This window comes from Tamandua tetradactyla, chromosome 22, assembly GCF_023851605.1.
Source record: "Tamandua tetradactyla isolate mTamTet1 chromosome 22, mTamTet1.pri, whole genome shotgun sequence".
Classification (NCBI taxonomy): Eukaryota; Metazoa; Chordata; class Mammalia; order Pilosa; family Myrmecophagidae; genus Tamandua; species Tamandua tetradactyla.
Genome location: NC_135348.1, coordinates 14,407,563 through 14,434,594, shown reverse-complemented (window position 1 = coordinate 14,434,594; position 27,032 = coordinate 14,407,563). Strand labels below are relative to the sequence as shown.

The window sequence follows — 27,032 nt, the reverse complement described above, 5'->3', positions numbered from 1 at the left end:
TTTCCCCATTGAGGATGATATTAGCTGTGGGTTTTTCATATATTCCCTCTATCATTTTAAGGAAGTTCCCTTGTATTCCTATCCTTTGAAGTGTTTTCAACAGGAAAGGATGTTGAATCTTGTCAAATGCCTTCTCTGCATCAATTGAGATGATCATGTGATTTTTCTGCTTTGATTTGTTGATATGGTGTATTACATTAATTGATTTTCTTATGTTGAACCATCCTTGCATACCTGGGATGAATCCTACTTGGTCATGATGTATAATTCTTTTAATGTGTTGTTGGATACGATTTGCTAGAATTTTATTGAGGATTTTTGCATCTGTATTCATTAGAGAGATTGGTCTATAGTTTTCTTTTTTTGTAATATCTTTGCCTGGTTTTGGTATGAGGGTGATGTTGGCTTCATAGAATGAATTAGGTAGTTTTCCCTCCACTTCGATTATGTTGAAGAGTTTGAGGAGAGTAGGTACTAATTCTTTCTGGAATGTTTGATAGAATTCACATGTGAAGCCGTCTGGTCCTGGACTTTTCTTTTTAGGGAGCTTTTGAATAACTAATTCAATCTCTTTACTTGTGATTGGTTTGTTGAGGTCGTCTATTTCTTCTTGAGTCAAAGTTGGTTGTTCATGTCTTTCCAGGAACCCATCCATTTCCTCTAAATTGTTGTATTTATTAGCGTAAAGTTGTTCATAGTATCCTGTTATTACCTCCTTTATTTCTGTGAGGTCAGTAGTTATGTCTCCTCTTCCATTTCTGATCTTATTTATTTGCATCCTCTCTCTTCTTCTTTTTGTCAATCTTGCTAAGGGCCCATCAATCTTATTGATTTTCTCATAGAACCAACTTCTGGCCTTACTGATTTTCTCTATTGTTTTCATGTTTTCAATTTCATTTTTTTCTGCTCTGATCTTTGTTATTTCTTTCCTTTTGCTTGCTTTGGGATTAGTTTGCTGTTCTTTCTCCAGTTCTTCCAAATGGATAGTTAATTCCTGCATTTTTGCCTTTTCTTCTTTTCTGATAAAGGCATTTAGGGCAATAAATTTTCCTCTTAGCACTGCCTTTGCTGCGTCCCATAAGTTTTGATATGTTGTGTTTTCATTTTCATTCGCCTCGAGGTATTTGCTAATTTCTCTAGCAGTTTCTTCTTTGACCCACTCGTTGTTTAGGAGTGTGTTGTTGAGCCTCCACGTATTTGTGAATTTTCTGACACTCCGCCTATTATTGTTTTCCAACTTCATTCCTTTATGATCCGAGAAAGTGTTGTGTATGATTTCAATCTTTTTAAATTTGTTAAGACTTGCTTTGTGACCCAGCATATGGTCTATCTTTGAGAATGATCCATGAGCACTTGAGAAAAAGGTGTATCCTGCTGTTGTGGGATGTAATGTCCTATAAATGGCTGTTAAGTCTAGCTCATTTATAGTAATATTCAGATTCTCTATTTCTTTATTGATCCTCTGTCTAGATGTTCTGTCCATTGATGAGAGTCTTGAATTGAAGTCTCCAACTATTATGGTATATGAGTCTATTTCCCTTTTCAGTGTTTGCAGTGTATTCCTCACGTATTTTGGGGCATTCTGGTTCGGTTCGTAAATATTTATGATTGTTATGTCTTCTTGTTGAATTGTTCCTTTTATTAGTATATAGTGTCCTTCTTTGTCTCTTTTAACTGCTTTACCTTTGAAGTCTAATTTGTTGGATATTAGTGTAGCCACTCCTGCTCTTTTCTGGTTGTTATTTGCATGAAATATCTTTTCCCAACCTTTCACTTTCAACCTATGTTTATCTTTGGGTCTTAGATGTGTTTCCTGTAGACAGCATATAGAAGGATCCTGCTTTTTAATCCATTTTGCCAATCTATGTCTTTTGATTGGGGAATCAGTCCATTGACATTTAGTGTTATTACTGTTTGGATAATATTTTCCTCTAACATTTTGCCTTTTGTATTATATATATCATATCTGATTATCCTTCTTTCTACACTCTTCTCCATACCTCTCTCTTCTGTCTTTTTGTATCTGACTCTAGTGCTCCCTTTAGTATTTCTTGCAGAGCTGGTCTCTTGGTCACAAATTCTCTCAGTGACTTTTTTTCTGAGAATGTTTTAATTTCTCCCTCATTTTTGAAGGGTAATTTTGCTGGATATAGGAGTCTTGGTTGGCAGTTTTTCTCTTTTAGTAATTTAAATATATCATCCCACTGTCTTCTAGCTTCCATGGTTTCTGCTGAGAAATCTACACATAGTCTTATTGGGTTTCCCTTGTATGTGATGGATTGTTTTTCTCTTGCTGCTTTCAAGATCCTCTCTTTCTCTTTGACCTCTGACATTCTAACTAGTAAGTGTCTTGGAGAATGCCTATTTGGGTCTAATCTCTTTGGGGTGCGCTGCACTTCTTGGATCTGTAATTTTAGGTCTTTCATAAGAGTTGGGAAATTTTCAGTGATAATTTCTTCCATTAGTTTTTCTCCTCCTTTTCCCTTCTCTTCTCCTTCTGGGACACCCACAACATGTATATTTGTGCGTTTCATATTGTCCTTGCGTTCCCTGATACCCTGTTCAAATTTTTCCATTCTTTTCCCGATAGTTTCTGTTTCTTTTTGGAATTCAGATGTTCCATCCTCCAAATCACTAATTCTCTATCTTCTTTCTCTTTAAATCTATCATTGTAGGTATCCATTGTTTTTTCCATCTTTTCTACTTTATCCTTCACTTCCATAAGTTCTGTGATTTGTTTTTTCAGTTTTTCTGTTTCTTCTTTATGTTCAGCCCATGTCCTCTTCATGTCCTCCCTCAATTTATCGATTTCATTTTTGAAGAGCTTTTCCATTTCTGTTCGTATATTCAGTATTAGTTGTCTCAGCTCTTGTATCTCATTTGAACTCATTCTGAGCGTGGACCGTTATCTTCTGCTGCTGGCGTCTGGGCATTTAGTCAGATTTCCCTGGGTGTCGGACCCAACAAGGTTGTAAGATTTTTCTGTGAAATCTCTGGGTTCTGCTTTTCTTATCCTGCCCAGTAGGTGGCGCTCGTGGCACACGTTTGTCTGCGGGTCCCACCAGTAAAAAGTGCTGTGGGTTCTTTAACTTTGGAAATCTCTCGCCGTCCGGGAGGTTCGCTAGCCGAAGCGGCTTGGAAGAGTGCCAGCCGACCCGGGGTCCGAACGCGGGGAGGGTCGCTGGCCGCCGCAGCCCGGGAAAGCGCCCGTCCGAATTTCCTAGTCGGCCCGGGGCGCCAAGCTTGGCGGGAGGGCGCCAGCCGCAGCTGCCCGCCCAGGAGAGTGCACGTTCCCGGGGAGTCACGGGTTTGGAATGGGCCCCCCCCCGTCGCCGTTCTCCGCGGCCTGGGGATTTCCGATCCAATTCTCTCAGTTGGTCGGGGGGTCTGCGCGTGGTGTGGGCGCCAGCCGCCGCGGTTTCAGGGGACCGCCTGTCCAATTCTCCCAGCCGGCCCGGGGAGGGAGAAGGGAGTTACTCCGGCCACTTGCCGCCCCGCCCAGTGAAGCCCGCGCCCCTCGGCGATCTCTCCAGAGCGGGTTCTCTCAGCCAGCCAGCCGTTCCAGGATGGGGTACGCTGTCTTTTTTATCTCTGTCGTGGCTTTGGGAGCTGTTCTGTATCGTTTCTACTCCCCTAGTAGCTGTCCTGGAGGAGAAACTAAGATCCATGCGTCTTACTAAGCCGCCATCTTCTCCGGAAGTCTCTTGCTTCTCGTTCCGCCCCCGCCACTCCGCGCCCTGCGAACCTCCGCCTGTAGTGTTTTTATACACTAGTAATGAGCAACCTGAGGGGGAAATCAAGAAAAAAATTTCCTTTACAATTGTAACCAAGAGAACAAATATTTAGGAATAAATTTAAGGATACAAAAGACTATACAAAGAAAACTATAAGAAATTGCTAAAAGAAATCACAGAAGACCTTAATAAATGGAAGGTCATCCATGTTCATGGATTGAAAGACTAAATATAGTTAAGATGTCAGTTCTACCTAAATTGATTTATAGATTCAAGCAATACCAATTAAAATCCGAATAGCTTACTTTGCAGAAATAGAAAACCCAATAACCAAATTCATATGGAAGGGCAAGGTGCCCCCGAATAGCTAAAAGTATCTTGAGAAAGAAAAATGAAGTCAGAGGTCTCACACTACCTGACTTTAAGGCATATTATGAAGCTACAGTAGTCAGAACATATGGTACTAGCGTAAAGATAGATATACTGACCAGTGGAATCGAATAGAGTGTACAGGTATGGACTCTTTCATCTATGAACAGTTGATATTTGATAAGACAGTCAAGCCAAGTCACCTGGAACAGAGCAGTCTCTTCAGTAAATGGTGCTTGGAGAACTGGATATCCATGTGCAAAAGAATGAAAGAAAATCCATATTTCACACCATAATTATGCAAAAAAATAACTCAAAATGGATCAAAGACCTTAACATTAGATCTAAGACCATAGAACTTTTAGAAGAAAATATAGGGAAACATCTTATAAAACTTGTAATAGGTGGTAGATTCATAGATCTTACACCCAAAACACGAGCATTGAAGAAAGAAATTATAAATGGGAACTCCTCAAAATTAAACACTCTTGTGCATCAAAGAACTTTGTCAAGAAAGTAAAAGGCAGGCTATGCAATTGGATACAATATTTGGAAACCCATCAGATAAGGGTCTAATATCCAGAATACATAAAGAGATTGTTCAACTCAACAACAAAAAGACAAACAACCCACTTAAAAGATAGGCAAAAGACATAAACAGACACTTCTCAGAAGAGAAAATACAAATGACTAAAAGGCACATGAAAAGATGCTCAAGTTCACTGGCTATTAAGGAAATACAAAACAAAACCACAATGAGATATCATCTCACACCCACCAGAATGACCAATATTAAAAAACCAGAAAATTATGAGTGCTGGAGAGGATGTGGAGAAAGAGGCACATTTATCCACTGTTGGTGGAAATGTAAAATGGTACAACCACTGTGGAAGGCAGTTTGGTGGTTCCTCAGGAAGCTAAGTGTAGAATTGCCAGTATGATCCAGCAATCCCATTGCTAGGTATCTGTTCAGAGGACTTGAGGGCAAGGACACAGACAGACATGCACACCTATGTTTACAGCAGCATTATTTACAATTGCAAAGAGATGGAAACAGCCCAAATGTCCATCAATGGATGAGTGCCTAAAAAACCTGTGGTATATACATATAATGGAATATTACACAGCTGTAAGACGGAATAAATTCATGAAGCATGTAGCATGGATGGATCTTGAAGACATTATGCTGAGTAAAATTTACCAGAAACAAAAGGACAAATGCTATATGGTGTCACTGATATGAATTAACATTAATGAGTGAACTTGGAGAATTTCATTTAAAAACACAGATTTTCAGGAGATAGAAATAGGGTACAGATTGGATAATTGGTGCTAAAAGGATACAGATTACACTACAGAGCTGATTTTAGAAATTCAGAAATGGAGAACCCAATACTATCTGATTGTTGCACAATAATGTAAGTACACTAACTGTGAGAATAATAGAGGAATAAGGGCTAGGGGCATGTATGAAACCAGAAGGAAAGATAGACAAAGTCTGAGATGGTATAATTTAGGAATGCCTAGAGTGTACAATGATGGTGACTAAATGTACAAATTTAGAAATATTTTTGCATGAGGAAGAACAAAGGAATGCCAGTATTGCAGGGTGTTGAAAAAAGATGGTCATTCATATTTTGAAACTTCAACTTCTGTGTGAGACTAAAGGGAGAAATGTTTATTTGGTACAAAATGTATATTTTGACTAGTGCATTTCCTAATTTAACTTGGATGGTCAGTTTAATCGAACACCATAAGTACATGGAACCTTGAATAGGGCATGAGATTTTGTTGGTTTATCCGGGTTACTGTGATGCCCTGATAAATCACAGTGTTTTGAAGAGTTACTAAAGAATTACTTGTAGAGTCCCCATAGGGGAATGGGGAGAAAGGGGGAAAAATTCAACTTCCCCATTTGGAGAATTTCTGATATTATCACAGGCCATGGGGACAACCAAATCAATAGGCTGAGCTCTTGATCTTGGGGTTTTCCCCTATGAAATCTATCCCTGCAAAAGATAGACTAAGCCTACTTAAAATTATGCCCAAGAGTCACCCCAGAGAACCTCCTTTGTTCCTCAGATATAGTTTCTCTCTCTCTCTCTCTCTCTCTCTCTCTCTCTCTCTCTCTCTCTCTCTCTCTCTCACCCTCACCATATGATCATTCCATTCTACATATGTAATCAGTAACTCAGTATCATCACATAGTTGTATATTCATCATCATGATCATTTCTTAGAGCATTTGCATCAATTCAGAAAAAGAAATAAAAAGAAAACAGAAAAGAATTCATATATACCGTACCCCTTACCCCTCCCTTTCATTGATCACTATCATTTCAATCTACTAAATTTATTTTGTAGATTGTTCCCCTTATTATTTATTTTTAATCTGTATGTTTTACTCATCTGTCGAAAAGGTAGATAAAAAGGAGCATAAAACGCAAGGTTTTCACAATCACATAGTCACATTGCAAAAGCTATATCATTATACAATCATCTTCAAAAAACATAGCTACTGGAACGCAGCTCTACATTTTCAGGCAGTTCTCTCCCACCTCTCCATTACTACCTTAACTAAAAAGGTAATATCTATTTAATGCGTAAGGATAACCTGCAGGGTAACCTCTCGACTCTGTTTGGAATCTCTCAGCCATTGACACTTCATTTTGTCTCATTTCACTCTTCCCCCTTTTGGTCAGGAAAGATGAAAATATTTTGTCGAAAATAGATGGTAACTAATATTTTAAAATTTTACATATGTGTGCGACTAAAACCCAAGACCATTTTGGTGATTAAACCCAAATATATAATAGGAACTATTTTAAGTTTAGAACTTGAACACATCTTATTAAATATTATTTTTGTCTATGTGATTTTATTTCCGAAATTTATTTTCTTATTTATTCTCATATGTAGAATAGTTGTGAATAATGAATTCTGGTTTTGTTTGTGTTTGTTTTTCCTAGTCTAGAATAGAACTGTATGGTAGCTTTCCCAACATTAAACACATTTTAAAAATATTTTAATAATTTGCCAGCAGTGTTTATTTATCAAGTTTAACTTTATCAAGTTAATCTTTACTGACTTAAACCAGTGTTTTCCAAACTTTGATTGCTGTTTTTCTTGTTAACTTGCATCATTCATTTATTGGTTGACCTATTTCCCCTGTTTATTTTCTTCTATGCTTTCTACTTCTCTGTCCTTCACTTTAATATTTTTACTGTCTGTCAGTTATTGCCATGAATTTATTCTTTTCCTCATATTAACATGTTTTTATTCATTGTTTAGCATTACAGGAAAGTTTTTGGTGTACTGAAATACTCAGAGTACCCAGTGACTATCTTATGAATTTCTGACCCAAAATGATAGAATTTTGTATTCTATCACTTTATTTCATCCATCTTCCCAAAGTAGGAGATTAGACAGGGTCATAAATCTACTTTAGCTTTCTCCTGCCTTTTCAACTTTGTTTCATTAACCCTATCATATTCAAAATAAATTTTTAATTGATAAATGTGGAAAGCGGAATAGCATCACTAGCTCATGGTTAAGTCATTTCCATTTATAAAGACTTTTAAGAGGTGTAGAAAACTGAGATTCTTAATTCTCTTCTATTTAAAAAATTTTTTAACAATCTTATTCACACACCGTACAAACCATCCAAAGTGTACAATCATTGACTTTTGGTATAATCATAGAGTTGTGCATTTATTACCACAATCAATTTTAAAATGTTTTTCGTTGCTCCAGAAAGAAAAATCCCATACTCCTGATACCAACCCTGTTGTTGACATTTGGTATTAGTATGGTACCTTTGTCATAATTGATGAAAAAATATCACAATATTACTGTTACCTGTAGTCCATAGTTTGTAGTAGATATATTTTTTCCCATATACCGCCCTATTCTTAATACTGTGTTTTAGTGACGTACATTTGTTCTAGTTCATTGAAGAATGTTCTTATATTTTTACTATTAACTACAGTCATCATCTACAACAGAGTTCACCATGTTATTTAGTCCCATGTTTATCCTCTGACTTTCCTTCTAGTGGCCTACAGGGCCCTAGCCTTTCCTTTTCAACCACAATCACACCCATAATTCATCACTATTAATTACACTCACATTAATGTACCATCACCTCTATCCATTTCCGAATGTAAGCATCAGCTCCCCATTCCTTACCTTCATTCTATCTCCTGGTAACCTGTACTTTAGTTTTTAACTCCTTGAGTTTGTTCATTATAATTAGTTCATATTAGTTAGTGAAATCCTACAATATTTGTACTTTTGTATCTGGCTTATTTCACTCAACATAATGTCCTCATGTTTCATCCACATTACATGTATCAGGACTTCATTTTTCCACATCCTCTCTAACACTTTTAGTTTTCTGTTTTTTCTTTTTTTTTTAATAGTAGCCATTCTAGTACGTGTGAAATGATATCTCATTATGGTTTTGATTTATTGTTTCCCTAATAGCTAGTGATGTTGAGCATCTTTTCATGTGCTTTTAGCCATTTGTATTTCCTCTTTGGGAAAATGTCTATTCAAGTCTTTTGCCCATCTTTCAATTGAATTGTTTGTCTTTTTATTGTTGAGGTGTAGGATTTCTTTATATAGTCAGGATATTAAACCCTTATAAGATATGTGGTTTCCAAATATTTTCTCTTCTGGAGCAGGATGTCTTTATGCTTTCTTGACAGAATCCTTTGAAGCACAACAGTTTTTAATTTTGAGGAAGTCTATTTACCTATTTTTTCTTTCTTATGCTTTGGGTGTAAAGTCTAAGAAATCACCACCTACCACAAGATCTTGAAGATGCTTCCTTACATTTTCTCCTAGAAGTTTTGTGGTTCTGGCACTTATATTTAGGGTCGTTGATCTATTTTGAGTTAATTCTTTTATAAGATGTGAAATAGGGGTCCCCTTTCATTAATTTGGATATGGATATCCAGTTTTCCCAGCACTATGTGTTGAAGAGACTATTCTGTTTCAGTTGAATGGATTTGGAAATCTTGTCTAAAAATCATTTGGCCATAGATGTGTGGGTCTATTTCTAAACTCCCAATTTGATTCCATTCATCAACATTTCTTTCTTTATGCCAGTACCATTCTGTTTTGACCACTGTAACTTTGTATTATGCTTTGAAGTCAGGTAGTGTGAGTCTTCCAACTTTGTTCTTCTTTCTCCAGATGTTTTTGGCTATTCAGGGCCTACAATATAGGATCAGGATTAAAAGAGCATGGCTACCTGTATAAAAATTGGATTAGGATTAAAAGAATATGGCTTTTCTGGGTTACATAGCAGTTTCAAACCAGCACACAGAAGTATGTGTATGTTTGTTTTCCACAGTAAGTTTTGGTCTCTCACCCATCCTATCATTCTTTATCATTAGGAATTTATCTACTTTTAAAAAGAACTCATTTGCAAAAATATAATTAGTCATGAAGGTCCTTCATTGATCAAAAGAGAGAGTATGCCAATTTTAAGTTGAAAATTAATTTTCATGCTGTTTATTTTCAGGCTATTCAATTTTAAGTTGAAAATTAAATAAATAACATAAAATATACTAACATTAAATAAATATTTAGATTTATGTGTATTGACAAGGAAAGGTCTCAAGGTATTTATGTTTATAGAAAAAAATTCAGTATATTATGTATAGCAGCATAAGCTCATGCTTACTTTAAAAATATTATATCTGTAGTTATAAATGTTTAAAGGAAAGTCTAGAATACCCATCAGACTATTAACAGGTGTTGGGGTTAAAGGCAGGAAAAGGACATTTACCTTTATTTCATGTAATTTCTGCTTTATTTTCATTTTTACAACAGATATTAATTCTTTAACCAAACCTTGAAAGACAAGGGAAAAGAACAATTGTTAACTTTTGCTTAAAAATTGTATTTTTTCAGTTTTCGGACCATGCACCCAAAAAAAAAAAAAAAATTTGTCTTTTGTAGTGTCTTTCAAATTATGTTACTCTTTTAGAATAGTTTAAATAATTTTTAATAATGTTGAATATATTAATGTTCTTTGTGGTAACCCTTAAAATGTATTATTTAGTGATGAAGTTTCTTATAATTTTTGATTTCTGAAAAAAATTACTACAAAATTTATTCGTTTGAACTCTGAAATTAAATGCTTCTTTAAAATTAAAGGTTCCTGTAGCATTATTTCTGGGGTCAAATAACATAATTTAATACTATGCTTTCTAGGCGAAAGTAAAAAATAATTCAGGAATCTCTAAATTCTCTCTCTTGTTCCCCTCTTTCCCCATCTCTCTCCCTACTGTTTTCCCTTCATCCACCACCCCTCCCTTCAGCATACACACATATTGTATTTAAAGGGAATATAGAAGGAAAAAAAGTATTTGAAACAATTCAGGAGATAGAATTTTGATATTTTTATTATTCCTATTTAATAGTTCAATATTGTTGCTGAATTAATGTCTGTTTCCCATTGTTTAAATTATCTGAATGCAGTAAATTTAGAATATAATTATGGGAGAGAACTCCTCTGGCAGGTTTAAATTAGTTAACTAGTCTTAAAACTTACTCTAATTAGTAATAGTTGAGACATGTCTAATAAATTTTCTTTCTAAAGTCCTGATGAACTTCTAAGGTAACTGACAATTTTCAGTTTGTATAGCTAGCTTGTTTGAAGCCAAAAATGGTAGATGCCATTTGCTCTAGCATTTGTACCTTTAGATTTCTGTATTTGTAGCGTTCTTGTTTCCTAAACAAAGTGCATCTTTCTACTTTCAGTGCACTCGGCAGATTATCTCCGAGAAGTTAGGTCGTGGCTCAAGAACTGTGGACCTTGAACTGGAAGCTCAGATTGATATATTAAGAGAGAACAAGAAAAAATATGAAAATATTCTAAGATTGGCTCAGACATTGTCCACCCAGCTTTTCCAGATGGTGCATACTCAAAGACAACTTGGAGATGCATTTGCTGACCTGAGTTTGAAGTCACTAGAACTCCATGTAAGATTAATTTCAATAGTTCTAAGGGACAAATGGTAATAGAAGTATCTTGAAAGTAATTTGTTATATTTTGATTTGATGAGCTCTTAATGAAATTGGAATTTTGAGGTATTCTTTGAAGAAATTTCATATAATCCTTAAGAAGGCCCACCTGACTCCTGTCAACATAATGATCCATTTGTACTCTAGAAAGACTATTAGCTGAAAGCTTCAGGGGAAGAGTTCAAGAGAAGTAAGAAGGGAGCAGAGAGCCAACTTTCATGAGCCTAGAAAGGACTATAGCCATGTAATCTGGGCATGGGTAAAAAGTAAATTCAGACACCTATTGAAAATATCTTTTCTCAGTCTCCAAGTGTCTTGAACAATAAGCAACTTGTTTGACTGAATTTATAATGCCCACTAATGAAACTATTAATATAAATTATGAATTTTAGAATGAAATTACTTTTATGTATATTTCTCTTTAAGTATTCATCAAAGCATTCTTAAGAGTTTCTTTTGATATCTTGCATAACCCCTTTTATGTCTGCTTTTTTGTTTGTTTTCTCTATTGGAGCCAAAAGTGCAGGTAATTATTCCTTGCCTACAGACTCCTAACTTGAAGAGTTAGATAATTTGATCACTGCAATGATATTTAGAGCTGTGGACAAAGAAATTTTGACAAAATAATGACATGTCATAATAGTGAAAAATATTGAGATTCAATTTTAATTGCATCATTAGATGAAAAGAATTATATATAATTTATATATATATAAATATATAATTATATTATAACTAATATAATGTTTGGAAAGCTAGAGAATCACAACCGCTATAGTTATTAAGTGCCCACAATTTAACATTCAATGAGTTAGATACTTTTTATCAATCATATCTTGTAATTCATTTTCACAATGCTAAAGAAAATATTATCTCCATTTTGTAGTTGAGAAAACTGAGGCTAAAAAAGGTAGATAGCTTTTATCAGATCACACGGTAAATGAGTGGTAGAACTGGAATTTATATCCAGGCCTGCATATGTTTTTCCATGATCTCTGAGTTTCTCTTTAACTGGAATTTTTAGAGGATCTGTGGGCCAGAGGAAAATCCCGTGGTATGGAAATAAAAGTGGCTAGGGTGTTGGGTATGAGGAAGTGTTACACCAATGTTATTAGTAATGTTACACTCAGTAGACCGTTAATTATAATAACACAAGTTGGGGGGCTTACTATATGGCAGACACTATTCTAGTGCTGTCTGTATGTATTTGCTCATTAAATACCTAAACAGTCTTAGGTAGCAGGTATTTTTATTATTTTCTTTTTCCATGTGTAGAAATTACTCTTACAGAACTGAGAAGTTAAACTTAAGTTAAACCTAAGTATTCAAGAACATTGGACCCAATTTTAATTTTTGTGTTTCTTGTTTGAGCAGTTCTAACTCATTATAAAGATTGATATTTCAGGATTTTCATTCCTTCTTAAAGACCTTCCAATGCGAATTTTTTTTTTAATAGAAGAAAACCACCTTGCAACTCCCTGATGGGCCCATTGGACCCTTTTGTAAATAAAATTCGTATCCGATTATAATGAGCTTATCTTTCCTATATCTTGAAAAATTTTGCTATTTCATCATTCTTAGAAATTATTTCATCATTACTCATCAGTTATTTCAGACTATGCTTTAAGAAGTTATAAAAAAACAAAGGAATGATGGAATTGTCTAGAAGAATGATGAAATATATATTCACCATATAAATAAAATGGTGAAATATATCAAAGGAAATATGGAGAAACCATCTCTGTAGTTTTTTTTTTTTTAAATGTTCATGCAGCTCAGTTGACAATTTAGAACTTTTCCTGCCCATAATGGAAAAGAGAAGACAATAGCAGAGGAAGACATTCCAATATTAGTAGACAAATCAGAAGATGAATGCTAAGAAACGGTTTGTCAACTTTAATGATGATGACAAAATATGACCTTTTAAGTGAAATCTCAGGCTATGAGTTTTTATATGACTAGATGAATTTTCTCAAAATCAAGAATCAGTTATTTATTTATTTATTCAATTTATTTATTTGGCATGGGCAGGCACTGGGAATCCAGCTTGGCAGGAGAGAACTCTGCCTGCTGTACCAAACAATTAATTTTTAAGGACAGAAGAGATAGTTTTTTTCATTGTTAGTCACTCAACAGGAATGACTCCATCATGCAATACTTTTTAACAAGAATCTGGACCATCCTGTTTGGCTAAAAGGATAGATGGATAAATGCAGATTTATGTACAAAGGTGATTTTAAGGAAATAGGTGATGTAGAAATTTTAAACATCATTGGATTGAACATTCTAATTGATGTTTATAAATCTAAAAATGAGAATTAATGGACTAAAGTATATGGCCATCTTCTCTTCAACAAAATTTTGAGTAAAGTTTTCGAAAGTATCACATTGTAAAAAAAAAAAGTATTGCATTATTGCATTGTGAAATTGTGAGTTCAAAAATATCTAAAAGTAAGGGAAAATAAGAGATGTATTTGAAATCTAGAATCAATAACATTGTGTTTTTGATGCAAGTGCAAGAGGAAGAACCAGAAATAATGATAAGCTAGAACTTGTTGGAGATTTATTTGAAAACTGGAATGAGTATTTACAAGGCGGATATGTTCCAGTTACTTTTTTTTATAACAGTTTTATTGAAATATAATTAACATACCACAAAGTTCACCCTTGTAATGTATACAGTTAATAAAATAGAGAGTCATTAAAAGATCCTTTCTATCACCTTCAGGAGATATGTTTTTTACTGCTTAGTATAGTCACAAGTTGTGTATCAGTCACCACTATCACATTCAAGAACATTTCATCAGAAACTCCATGTCCATGAAGTCACTTCCCATTCCCTTCTTTCCCCAGCTCCCAGTAACCACTAATCTACTTCATATCACCATGAATTTGCCTCTTCTGGGTATTTCATATAAATGGAATCAAGTAGTGTGTCCGGCTTCTTTTACTTGGGATGATGTTTTCAAGGTTCATCCATTTTGTACCTGTATCAGTACTTCATTCCTTTTTATGGCAGAATAATATTCTACTGTGTATATATACCACATATTGTTTATCCATTCATCAGTTGATGAAATTTGTTTTCTTTCCATATTTGACTATTATGAATCATACTGCTATGAACATACAAGTTTTTGTGTGAACATGTTTTCAGTTCTTTTGGGTATATACATAGGAATGGAATTGCTGGGTCAATTAGTAGTTCTTTGTATAACATTTTTGAGTAACTGTCAGACTATTCTAAAGCAGTTTACACTATTTTACATTCCCAACAGAAATGTACATGGGTTCTAATTTCTCCACATCTTTGCCGGCACTTGTTGCATTATCTTTTTTATTACAGCCATCTTAGTGGGTATGAAGTGATATCTCATTGTGATTTTGATTTGCAGTTACCTATTGACTTTTTGTTGTTGTTGAACATTTTTTCTTGTGCTTATAGGCCTTTGTATATCTTCTTTGGAGAAATGTCTAGCTAATCCTTTACCACGTTCTAGGTTCTTACATGACAGTTGATGAGCTGTTACTTGCATTCAAAGGACGTTGCCTATTTTAAGTATATATACTTTCAGAACCAGGAATATATGAAATAAAAATTTGGGTTTCTCTGTTTAAATTCTTATTAAAGTTCATGATGAAGTTATTTTTCACCTTTCCTAAATTCTTCTTAACTTGTTTATAAAAATTACTTAAAAATGCAAAAAATGGAAAGGGTCCATTGAGCCCGGTAGGTAACTGGTGATGACAGTTTTTCCTGATCCTAGTGAGTGCTAAAAGAAACTGTCCAAAATGTCTACTTAGCTAGTAAATAGTATCAGCTCACTCCACTCTGCACGTAATTAACCTCGATGCAATCTGAGACTATACACTAACCAGACTTCTTGTTTTCTGTCTGTTTGGAGTCCCTTTTGCTTTCTCTCCCTACTGTTCAATGGATTTACTTTTCTGAAATCTCCAAGACTGGCCCTTTGTTGAGATAAAAGTTTGTAGAGTGCAGTGGTGAGGAGCTGGGCTCCACTGTCTCCTACCTTATGCCACATTAACTGAGATCTATGAAAAATGCTAGTATAGTGCTGACATGCAGTGACAGTGTATAAATGATGATGGTTGTGATAGCTGTTGTTGAGATTGTGGCATTTGGGAGTTGAGAAATTTAAAGAAATTTAAAGATTAGTCTAATACCTTCATTTTATAAAGGAAAAAAGCAAATCAATTGAAAAGAATCGGAAATTATCTTTTAATGAATGTCTATTATCTGTCGGAAACTTTATACAGGTTATCTCATATATGAGATAACTTCCTACCCAGCTTCCTAGGGAATTGTCTTCATTTAATTAGTAAGAAATTAAGAGTAATTTACAAAATTACAAAATTTACTCAAAAAGAATTTGAGTAATTTACAATAGACAAATCCAGTCACTGGCAGAATCAAGATTTAAATTGGAGATCTACAAATTCCAAAACTGGACTTTTGCCATTTTATCACATTTTTCTCACTCCTAGTTCTATTCATGTTACTTCATCTAAAATTTATTTTCTCAGTCTTAGAGGGTTACAGGAAACCCTCAATCCATATTAATATCAATTATTAATTAGTACTTGTAATTCTAGTTTTTTTACTGCTCTGCGTTGCTTAAAACAACCCATTTGTTATTAATTAGGTAATCACTTCTAGTATTAAAACTTGGCATTTTAAATCCAATCAGATGTTTCCATTATTTTTTCCCAGTGTATAAGTTTAATGGGAAACTGTGGTTATTTACATCTGGCAAATGATGTGAATTATGTAGGAGCTGCTCAAGAGGAAAAAAGTAAAGAAATGTTTTGAAATTTTGCTCCCTCCATAAAACAACCAAATTTTTAGATCAAGTGATTGTATTAGCCTTTCTTCTTCAGTAACAGTTCAGAGCTATAATTGTGTTCTTAGTGTACCAAGACTGTTTTATGTAATTGTTAAGGCAATTGAATGTGTAAGAACACCTCTGTACAACTAAGAATTCTAAAATAACTTGTCCTAAGTAAATGAAATTTTAAGAGTCAATGTTTTATTTTCATCACCCCAAAAAAGGTATGTTTGTTTATTTATAATGTATATATGTTATGTATATTCATTTTTTACTAACTAATGTCCCAATTATTTTATATTATTATTTTATATCCTTTTACAACTATGTTTCATTTACCTACTATATAGGGTAAAAGATAAACACTTTTTATTTTGTCTAGGTGAGTTTTCAACGTATACATTAAATTCTTAAGTTATATATACATTATTTTCCCAGAATTATGGATTTTATTTACACTCAAGAAACAGAACACTGTCAATTTACTCTTCTTGTTGGCTTTAAGCTTAAGCCTTTTGTCTCATCTGTAAATATAGGATTCCAAGTTCTACTACATAACTTTCTAATTAGCTACTTTTTCATCTTACTATATGCTGGTATTTTTTTTAGTAAAAGAGCAGCCTCCTAGGTTAGATATATTTTCCTGTGGCTAAATGAGGATTTCTGGCATTTTCAAAGTTAATAATGTGGAATTGTGCGTATTGAGAACTTTTAGAAATTAACACAATGTTGCAAGGATGTGGTGTAATGATAAAACGATTTTCTGTTTTTGTTTTTTGGCATGGGCAGGCTCCGGGAATTGAACCCGGGTTTCTGGCATGGCAAGCAAGAATTCTGCCACTGAGCCACCACTGCACCACCCTGATAATATGTTTTTTATACAGTGAGCAGAGAAGGTTTCCTTACTTTTTATGAACTATGATATTATATTGAACTATTAAAATATAATAGAACTTTCATATTTTTCTTCCACTTGTTTGTTGATTCTTTATTTTACCTTTTACCTCTTGATAAATACCAAAGGAAATAAATACAGTTATAAAATGTTCTGCTGACTTTCTCCAAAAGTTGTAAAAATGTTTTCTCTTGCACTTTTCTATTGCTCTACGGTTGATTTAGATTTCAGTGTATAACCTTATAGAAACTTGGTTCCAGAAATCTTTACTTATGCTGTCTCTCTTTTTAGTTTTTTGCTTATATTGATTGATATTCTTTTCCTGTAATTCTTTATCTGCTAATATTTGGAAGTCACAATCTGTGAAATTTTGAATACGAAGTCTACAGTAAAGAGTTAAAAGGACCTTGCCTAGATGGAAAATGCTTTAAGTACAAAAAGATAATTTTACTTTCCTTCTATTTATTGGATTATTGAATATTTTATCACCTAGAAATTTGATTATAGCAACAGCACTAACATTAAATTAGCATTTTCTTAGATTCTAGTTTAATTTACTATTACATTATTTTCAGCTAGAATTGAAAAATGCTTTATGATGCACTAAAGAATTCTCAAATTGATACATCTGTACAATAAAATATGATCAACATTTTATTTGGTCGAATGTGCTCATGATTGATCCATTAATTAAGCTTAGACTGGAAAGTTTTCACTCGTGGAAATTTAGGGTTGGTTCTTGCCAAATCTGAACATGCTCTGGTAATGTTTGCTAAGCTGACTCAGTTTATTCAGAGAGAAAGAATTAAAGTTGGTGTTGAGTGATCTTTCCTCAGCTGTGTGCCTAGATAGACTTGAGCTTGGAGTCAAATACTGGTCATTAAGTTTACAAAGAAATGCATGTTGTTAATATTTATACTTTGAGGAGATTCAGTCAAAACACACAAAAAATGCACTGTTTTATGTTTGAAAATTTTAGCCAGTTGTTACCTAATTAGGTTTAATAGTTATAGTTGTTTCTCTGATTAATGATCTGCTATATTTTTCTTCCTAACAGCTGTGCGTACAGTGTGATAGAAATAAAATGTAGGAATGAACAGATTTTTTCTAGTACAAAGTAGTTTAACTTTTAAATTATTTAAAATTTAACTATATGTCTGAACTGATTACAATTTTGGCTTATTAGAATTTTTCAGTAATTTTATAGCTGCTTGTGATTTAAATTTCTACTTATTTAAATATTGAAAGAAAAAGTAAAACTCCTAAGGCTAGATTTCTAAATCAGTTACTTTCCCACTAGTTAATATGATTGAGCTATTTTAGTCACAGTTGATATTTTTTGTTGGATAAGTTAAGCTGAGTTCTTTGTTTTAGGAAGAATTTGGCTATAATGCAGATACCCAGAAGCTGCTGGCTAAAAATGGAGAGACTCTTCTTGGGGCCATTAATTTTTTTATCGCCAGTGTGAACACTTTGGTGAATAAAACAATTGAAGATACATTATTGACTGTGAAACAGTATGAAAGTGCCAGGTAGGTATAAATTTTCACTATTTTTGGTCCATTTTACAAACTGTATGTAATTTAGTTAAGGTTTTTGGTTGTAAACAACAGAAACAGAAACCAACTGGCTAATGTAGGCAGAAAAAGAATGTATTGGAAGATTATAGATTAGCTCACAGAACCAACAGAAAGGCAAGAGAGCAAGATTCTGAAAATGGACAGGAACCAAAGGTAGTGCCTCAGAAAAATCTAATCAGAACTCTGATGTTGGATGCCTGTGGACCTCATGCTGCCACAGCTACCATAAATAATTTCCAAACTGTCCCCAAATTTTTGTTTCATTATTTTTAGATTCAAAGTACTGAGTGAGAGTGTCCAATAAATTGTATCTTGATCGTATATGTATATGATCAAGAAATAGGGAAATGCAGGGTCTCTCCTCCCTAGTTTCCTTAGAGGAGGGCATGACCCTGTACTCTACCAGGGAGTCTTACTGACGCTTCATGTTTGGAAATGAAGGTCAGAACAAACAGTTGTGGTAACTGGTGGGGAAAGCATGGGGGATAGAGTGTGGTTTATTTGGATTTGGGTCTTGTTTTTTTTTCCCTGACTTTTCTTTATTGTTTTAATTATTTCCTAACCCTGTATTAAAATCAGAAGCTGAAGAAAAGAAATAAGAGGGATTTATACTTTTGGATAAATCTCTTCAATAACATTCCCATTAATTGGTTTTCCAGACTCTTTATAAATCTTTTCATGGACATTGTCCTATATTTTTCAAAGGATTCATCTTGTCTGTTTTTCATTTCTGTAAGTTCTGTTTCATCGTTTCCAAATCTGTCTGTTTCATCGTTTCCAAATCTGTCTGTTTCTTATTCATAATACCCTAATTTGTTCATAGTGGATATTGTTCCTATTATCTCTTTAACAATTTTAATAAGCATTCTTATTTTCTAGTCTTTTAGATTATTTTGATATTTCTGAGATTTGAAGATGGAAATTCCTTTCTTTTGCTTCAAAAGTACCCCCTACCACTTCCTAGTTAAGAACTACATGAATCTACTTCCCGTTTCTCTACTGAAATCATCCACCTCATATTTGTTACTCAACATATAGTATCTTTCTCTTTGGCCTTCATTTCTAGCATGCTTTTTAAAAATCCAAACCATGGGCTTACTGGCTTCAGACATTCAGGAGAAGGAGGGCTGTCTCCTGGGAAACAGAGGGAACAACCAAATTCCTATAAACAGGGACCTCCCAAACAAGTAATGAGCAAAAGCCCAGGACAAGACACAGGTCCATAAAGACAGGGAAAACCCTACATGCTGTGTTCGCCTTGGACAGACCTTCCTAATAGTGGGGCTGAAGCTCAAGAAAATCTCTGCTTATCACCAGCAGGTTACAAAATCAAGGGACAGTTATTTCAGGTAATAAATCCCAGAGTTAATTTTAAAATATTAAAATATACAGTGTGCAACAAAAGAGTTCAAGGCAAAGCAAAAAGAAATGATGGCCCATCCAAAGGAAGAGGATAAAAATCCCAGAAATACCAATGAAGAAGACCAAGACATGGACATAGCCAACAAAATCTTTAAAAAAGATCTTCAGCATGCTCAGAGATAAAGGAAACTTACAGAGAAAGAACAAAAGGATATCAGAAAAACAATGAATGAGCAATATGAGAGTCTAAATAAATAGATAATTTTTTTAAAAAAGAACAAAACAGAATTACTGGAGTTGAAGACCACAATAACTGAAATGGAAAATTCCCAGGAGAGATTCTAGAGCAGATTGGAGCTGGCAAAAGAAATATTCAGTGGACCTGAAGATAAGACACTTGAAATAAATCAGATTGAGGAGCAGAAAGAGAAGGAATTTAAAAATGCAAAAATAACCTAAGAGACCTATAGGATACCATGAAGCACATAGCAATATATGCATTATGAAAGTCCCAGAAGGAGAAGAAAGAGATAAAGGGACAGATAGACTATTCAAAGAAATAATGGTAGAAAATTTCCCAAATTTAGCAAAAGACCCGAATATGCACTGCTAAGGCCCGAGAACACTAGAATAAACTTGGAGAAAAATATGCCCCATCACACATTGACTGGAGTGTCAAATGCAAAGGACAAGGAGAAATTCTGAAAGCTGCAAGAAAACAGCAACATGTTATATACAAAGGAATCCCACATGCTGATTTCTCATCAGCAACATGAAGGCAAGAAGGCAGAGTTGAAATAAAGTGCTGAAGGAAAATAACTGCCAACTAAGAATTTTATATCTTGTGAGACTTTCTTGCAAAAATGAGGCAGAGATTAAGATGTCCCAGATAAACAAAATCTGAGGGAGTTCATCACCGCTAGATCAACCCTACAAGCCAATACTAAAGGGAGTTCTTCAGACTGAAAGGAAAGGACACTAGACAATAGTTCAATCTGACACAAAGAAATGACCTGTGGTAAACATCATCATTTGGGTAATTATAAATGCCAGTATTATTGTAGTGTATTGTCTGGTATGTAACTCCACTTCTTACTTCCCACAGGAGCTAAAATGCAAATGCATATAAAAGTACTGATAAATCTTTGAAGCTAGAAATCAACAGCAAGGAGAAAGGGAAAATTCACATATATGTGGAAATTAAACAACAAATTAATCTACCAAAGGGTCAAAGAAGGAATCACAAGTGAAATTAGGAAATATCTTGATACAAGTAAAAATGAAAATACAGCCTATCAAATTTTACAGGGTGTAGTGAAGACAGTGCTGATAGGAAAATTTTTAACCCTAAATGCTTACATTAAAAAAGAAGGAAGACTGCAAAGCAATGACCTAATTCAAAACCATAACAACTAGAAAAAGAAAAGCAAACTAAACCCAAAGCAAGCAGAAAGAAGGAGGTAACAAAGATTAAATCAGAGATAAGTGAAACAGAAACCAAAAAATACAGTAGAGACAATAAAAATAAACAAAACTTAGTTCTTTGAAAAGATCAGTAAAATTGGCAAACTTTTAGCTGGAAATGACAAGAAAAGAGAGAGCATACAAATAAAAATCAGATGTGGAAAGGGGGGCATTACTAACAACCCCACTGAAATAAAAAAGACTGTTAGAGGTTGCTATGAACAACTTTACTCCAATAAATTAGATAACCTGGATGAAATGGACAAATTCTTAGAAACACACAAACTACCTACATTGACTCAAGAAAAAAAAGATCTCAAGAAATCTATACTAATAAAAATTGAATCAGTGATCAAAAATCTTTCAACAAAGAAAAGCCCAGGACCAGATGGCTTCCATAGGGAAAGTCTACCAAACATTCTGAAAAGACTTAACTCCAGTTCTGCTCAAACTTCAAAAAAATTGAAGCTGAGGGAACATTCCCTAGTTCATTCTATAAGGCCAACATCACCCTCTTACCAAAACCAGTTAGGATACCACAAGAAAAGAAAACTACAGACATTATCTCTTATGAACATAGATGCAGAAAACCCTCAACAAAATACTAGCAAACTGAATACAGCAATATATTAAAAGAATTGTATACCATGATCAAGTGGGATTTTACCCTCTGTATGCAAGGATGGCTCAACAGAAGGACACCACATTAACAGAATGAAGGAAAAAAACCATATGATCATCTCAATTGATGCAAAAAGGCATTTGACAAAAGTCAACACTTCTTCTTGATAAAAACTTAAACATTAGGAAGAGAGAAAACTTCTTCAACATGATAAAGAGCATAAATGTAAGCCCACAGCTAACATTCTACTTAATGGTAAAAGACTGAAAGCTTTCCCTCTAAGGTTGGGAACAAGACTTGGTTGTCCACTGTTACCATTGTGTTCAACATAGTACTGAAAGTTCTTGCCAGAGTATTTATGCAAGAAAAAGAAAAGGCATCCAAATTGGAAAGGAAGAAGAAAAACTTTCACTGTTTGCAGATGACATGATCCTGTACACAGAAAATTGAAAAATCCACAGCAGCAAGGCTCCCAAAGGTAATAAGTGAATTCAGAAAAGTGGTGGGGCACAAGATCAGCACCCCAAAATCAGTTGTGTTTCTATACACAAGCAATGAACAATCGGAAGAAGAAATCAAGAAAAAAACTCCATTCACAATAGTAACTAAAAGAAAGAAATATTTAGGAATAAATCTCTCCAAGGACTTAAAGGACTTGTACAAAGAAAACTGTAAAACATTGTGCTAAAAGAAATCAAACAACATCTAAAAAATAGAAGGACATTCTGTGTTCATGAATTGGAAGACTGAATATCTTTAAGGTGTCAATCTTGCCCAATGCAATTTATAAATTCAACGCAATCCCAATCAGAATTCCAACAACCTTCTTTGAAGAAATGGAAAAGCCAATCGTCAAATTTGTATATGGGGATGAGAGACCCCTATATACGAGTCAGAACTATCAAACTCCTGGGAGAAAATGTCGGGAAGCATTTCAGGACCTTGTGCTAAGCAATGGTTTCTTAGACTTTACACCTGAAGCACAAACAACAAAAGAAAAAAATGAATATTTGGGACCGCATCAAAATTAAAAACTTTGGCTCCTCAAGGACTTTATCATCAAAGTAAAATGAAAACTTACACACTGGGCAAAAATATTTGGAAATGGCATATCCAATAAAGTTTTGATATCCAGAATATATAAAGAAATCCTTCATTTATTTAAAGACATAAAGACAACCCAATTTTAAAAATGAGCAAAACACTTGAATAGATTTCTGCCCAAAGAAGATACACAAATGGCCAGAAAACACATTTAACATCAATAACCTTCAGGGAAATGCAATCCAAAACTATGATGAAATACCATTTCACACTCGTTAGAATGTCTATATTAGAAAAATTACTAGTGTTGAAAAAGAGGTGGAGAAATAAGAACATTCATTCATTGTTATTAAGAATGTAGGTGGTGCAGCTGTTGTGAAAGACAGTTTTGCGCTTCCTCAGAAAGCTAAGTATAAAAGTACCATTTGACCCAGCAATCCCACTTCTAGATATATACCTAAAATAATTGAAAGAGGGGACTCAAATAGATATTTGCATACCAGTGTTCATAGTGACATTATTCACAATTGCCAAAATATGGATTTGGCCAAGTGTCCATCATCTGATGAAAGGATAAACAAAATATGGTATATGCATACAATAGAATATTATTCAGTCATAAAAGGGAATGAAGTTCTGATACATGCCACAACATGGATCATCCTTGAGGACATCATGTTGCATGAAATAAGCAAGTTACAAAAGGACAAATATTGTATGATCTCACTGATTTGAAATAATCAGGATAGGCCGAATCATAGAGTCAGAATCTAGATTATAGGTTACCAGGGGATAGAGTTGGGGTAGACATTGGAAAGTTAAGATTTAAGGTGTACAGGTTCCTGTTTGCAATGATGGAAATGTTTTGGTAATGGTACGGTTATAAAAATGTGTTATCATCAGTTGTAAGAAATTTTCCACACCAATGCAAGGTGCTAGTAATAGGGTGGTGTTTTAGTTTGCTGAAGCTGCAGAATGCAACACACCAGAGATGAATTGGCTTTTAATAAGGAGATTTATTTAGTTGAAAATTTATAGTTCTTCAAAATTCAGGGTGCATGGGTAGTTCAGTGGTAGAATGCTTGCCTGCCATGTGGGAGACATGGGTTCAATTCCTGGCCTATGCACTCAGAAAAAAAAACAAAGTTCAACAAATGATGCTGCAATAACAAGATATTCACATGGAAAATAATGAAATGTGACCCCCACTGCACAGCATACAAAATATATATATATATATAGTTCTTCAGAGGAAAAGTAGCTAGCTTTCATCTGGGGTACTCTGTTACATGGGAAGGCACAGGGCAACATCTGCTAGCCTTCTCTACTGGCTTCTGGGTTCCTTCGGCCTTCCCTGGAGTGATTCCTTTCTGCATCTCTAAACGTCTAGGCTGAACTGTGAGTGCTGAGATGAGGTTTGCTGAGCTACTTGGGCAGTACTGTGTTGAGCTGCCTTCTGACCTCTCTCTTTTAAGCCTCCAGCTAATTAAATTAAACCTCACTCATTGTGGAAGGGGCTCCCCTTAGCCCACTGCAAATGTAATCACTCATAAATGAATATCACATACTGATGATTTAAGTCCACAGACACAGAACAGCAGGGCATCATCACCTGGCCAAGTTGACACCTGAATCTAACTACCACATGGGAGTTGTGGGAATCCTGCATTTTATGTATGATTGTTCCATAAATCCACAGCTTTTCTAATAAAGAAAAAGAAGTCAAAACTATTTTTTAAAAAGCAAGATTTATCAGAAAAGTCATTTTTTATACATAGAACATTTTATATTTAATTAACAAGGAAAAATGACCCTCTTAAGGTTAAAAGATTTGTTTCCTTCTAGTCAATTGCAAATCCGAAATGACAACCTATTGCATTCCTGCCTTTGGTTCTTGATCACTGGGCCTTAAGCTTGGAGTGGATCACCCTGAGATTTTTACATGTTATTATGAAAAATGAAATTCATATCTTACAATGAGAAATATGTCTTAAAGTTCAGTGTGGTTTAAGATCACAATTTAAACTATAAATTTGTTTGAAACTTCTTAACTAAATTATAAGTCTATGTATGTTTACTTGGTACCTAGTTACTTAAAGGAAACCTTTAGATAACCTTGTGTGTTTTAAAAACCAACAAACAGCTTCAATCCACAATCCATAATTTATTATTTTTTATTCAAATTATAATTTATGATTGTATTCATTGTGTTTAGATTGGGGTTTGAATTTCTGTGCCATTAATGAACTAGTTGAGTTAACTAGTTGTAATGTTGTAGTGTAGATTGAAGACTGTAGTATTGCCTAGATACTATTCAAAAAAGGAATTCCATTAAAATTTTCTTAGTAGCTGAATTTTCTTCTCTGTCAAAACCAGAATTTGTGGCTTTAGGGCAAAGGTCATGTATTGATCAGCACAATAAGTTGTAATTTAGGCAAATGCCTGGTTGGCCTTTTAATGCTTCCTATTATGCATCATGGTCAAATATTTCCTAGCTCTCTTGTGTTTCAGGATAGAAAATCTTAAAACCCATTCAACACTTTTCTATAGCACCACAAGGGAATCAGTTGTAGTCAAGACTTTTTAGAGATGGACATCTATTCTCTGAAAGTTTTACATAAGCCAGAAAGTAACCAACTATCATTAACTTTATTGATGTGGACTCAATTCAGACTGACAACGTGGAAGGAAAGAGTTGCATTTTGAAAACTTACTGCAATTCTCTTCCTGGTGTTTGTGAGCACTATAAAAAAAGCTTCTATAGAAAGTTTTACTTGATGTATTTATAGACTCTGACTGTAAAGATTAAAGGACATAAGGTCTGTATTGTAACTTTGTATTAAAATTCATCGGTATTGTTTAGAAATGTGTTCTGAGGCTGTTGAAGGATGATATCTATTTTTCTCTTTGCATTAAGTCACCACATATTACGTGTTTTTTTAGCTCTACATTTTTCTCCTTCATTCCTTATTGTTTTTAATATATCTGCTTCTGGCCTTCCCTCTTCTAATTTGGTCATAATAATAAGCATTCTAAAGATTATTGTTATTACCAGGAGCCCTAAATACTTATTACATATATGGCCTTTTTATTAAGGTGAAATAGAAGCACAAAGAGATGAAAAAATTTGCTCAAAATCTTAATCAGCTGCCTCAATTCATTCTCCATTCCTTAAACTACCACTAGAATCATCCTCCTATCCTAAACAAATAGAGTCATGTCACTTTCTTGATAAAAGTTTTTCAGTGGTTTCCCATCATCCATTCCACTGGACTAAATCTAATACCTTTAGCATGGCCCTTGAGGCCCTGCTTAATCTAGACCCTGGCTCCTTATCTGGATTTAATTCCTTCCATTATCATGTTCCAACTGTAGGCTCTAGTAAGCTGAATTACCTCCCAAATGTGTCATGATATTTTGCAATTTATGCCTTTCTCCACTCTATTCTCTTGCTGGAATGTTCTACCATTTTTCCTACCCCATTCACCTAGTAAGCTATTACCATCCTTCAAAATTTAGTTATAGTGTTTTAATTCTGTCCTGAGATGCTCTTTCATGTATCTAATTAAGTGCTTATTCCTCTTGATTTCCATCATACCTTACTCCTTTCTCATGGTAGTTTCCATTATCCTGTTATGTTGTAGTTGTTTTCATTCTTCTCTCCCACTAGAGTGTAAGCTTCATGAGGATAAAGCTTACCCCTGTAGCTGTAATTTGTGCACAATACCTGGAACATAGATGGTCACTTAAATTTTGCTGAATGAATCAATGAATGAATGAGTGATCCTCTTTTTGGCCTAAAGGATAAAGTCTATTATATGCAATGTAAGTTAGCAATAAATTCATTTCAATGCAAGAGACTGATGAGTTCTTTCTCAAGTCGTATATATTATATAGTTCATGTTGTTTCAAGTATTCTTAATTCCCAGAATATAGTATTTTTTTATTAATTAAAAAAAATTAACTAACACAACATTTAGAAATCATTCCATTCTACATATGCAATCAGTAATTCTTAACAGAATATAGTATTTTAACTGTGATATAGGTATCTGAATAAAGAGCTTTAGTTTTAAAG

The 27,032-nt window shown here is 34.3% G+C and overlaps 1 protein-coding gene across 6 annotated transcripts in view; it reads left to right on the top strand.

Annotated features, from left to right (window-relative positions):
* The window catches only part of ARFIP1 (ARF interacting protein 1), a 176,231-nt gene that overhangs the window by 83,136 nt on the left and 66,063 nt on the right, over positions 1-27,032 (top strand). For all 6 annotated transcript variants that reach the window (XM_077139776.1, XM_077139772.1, XM_077139771.1 and 3 more), the window contains 2 exons: positions 10,877-11,098; positions 18,257-18,414. In XM_077139776.1, the coding sequence (XP_076995891.1) occupies positions 10,877-11,098; positions 18,257-18,414 (380 nt within the window). The remainder of the gene's footprint in view (positions 1-10,876; positions 11,099-18,256; positions 18,415-27,032) is intronic.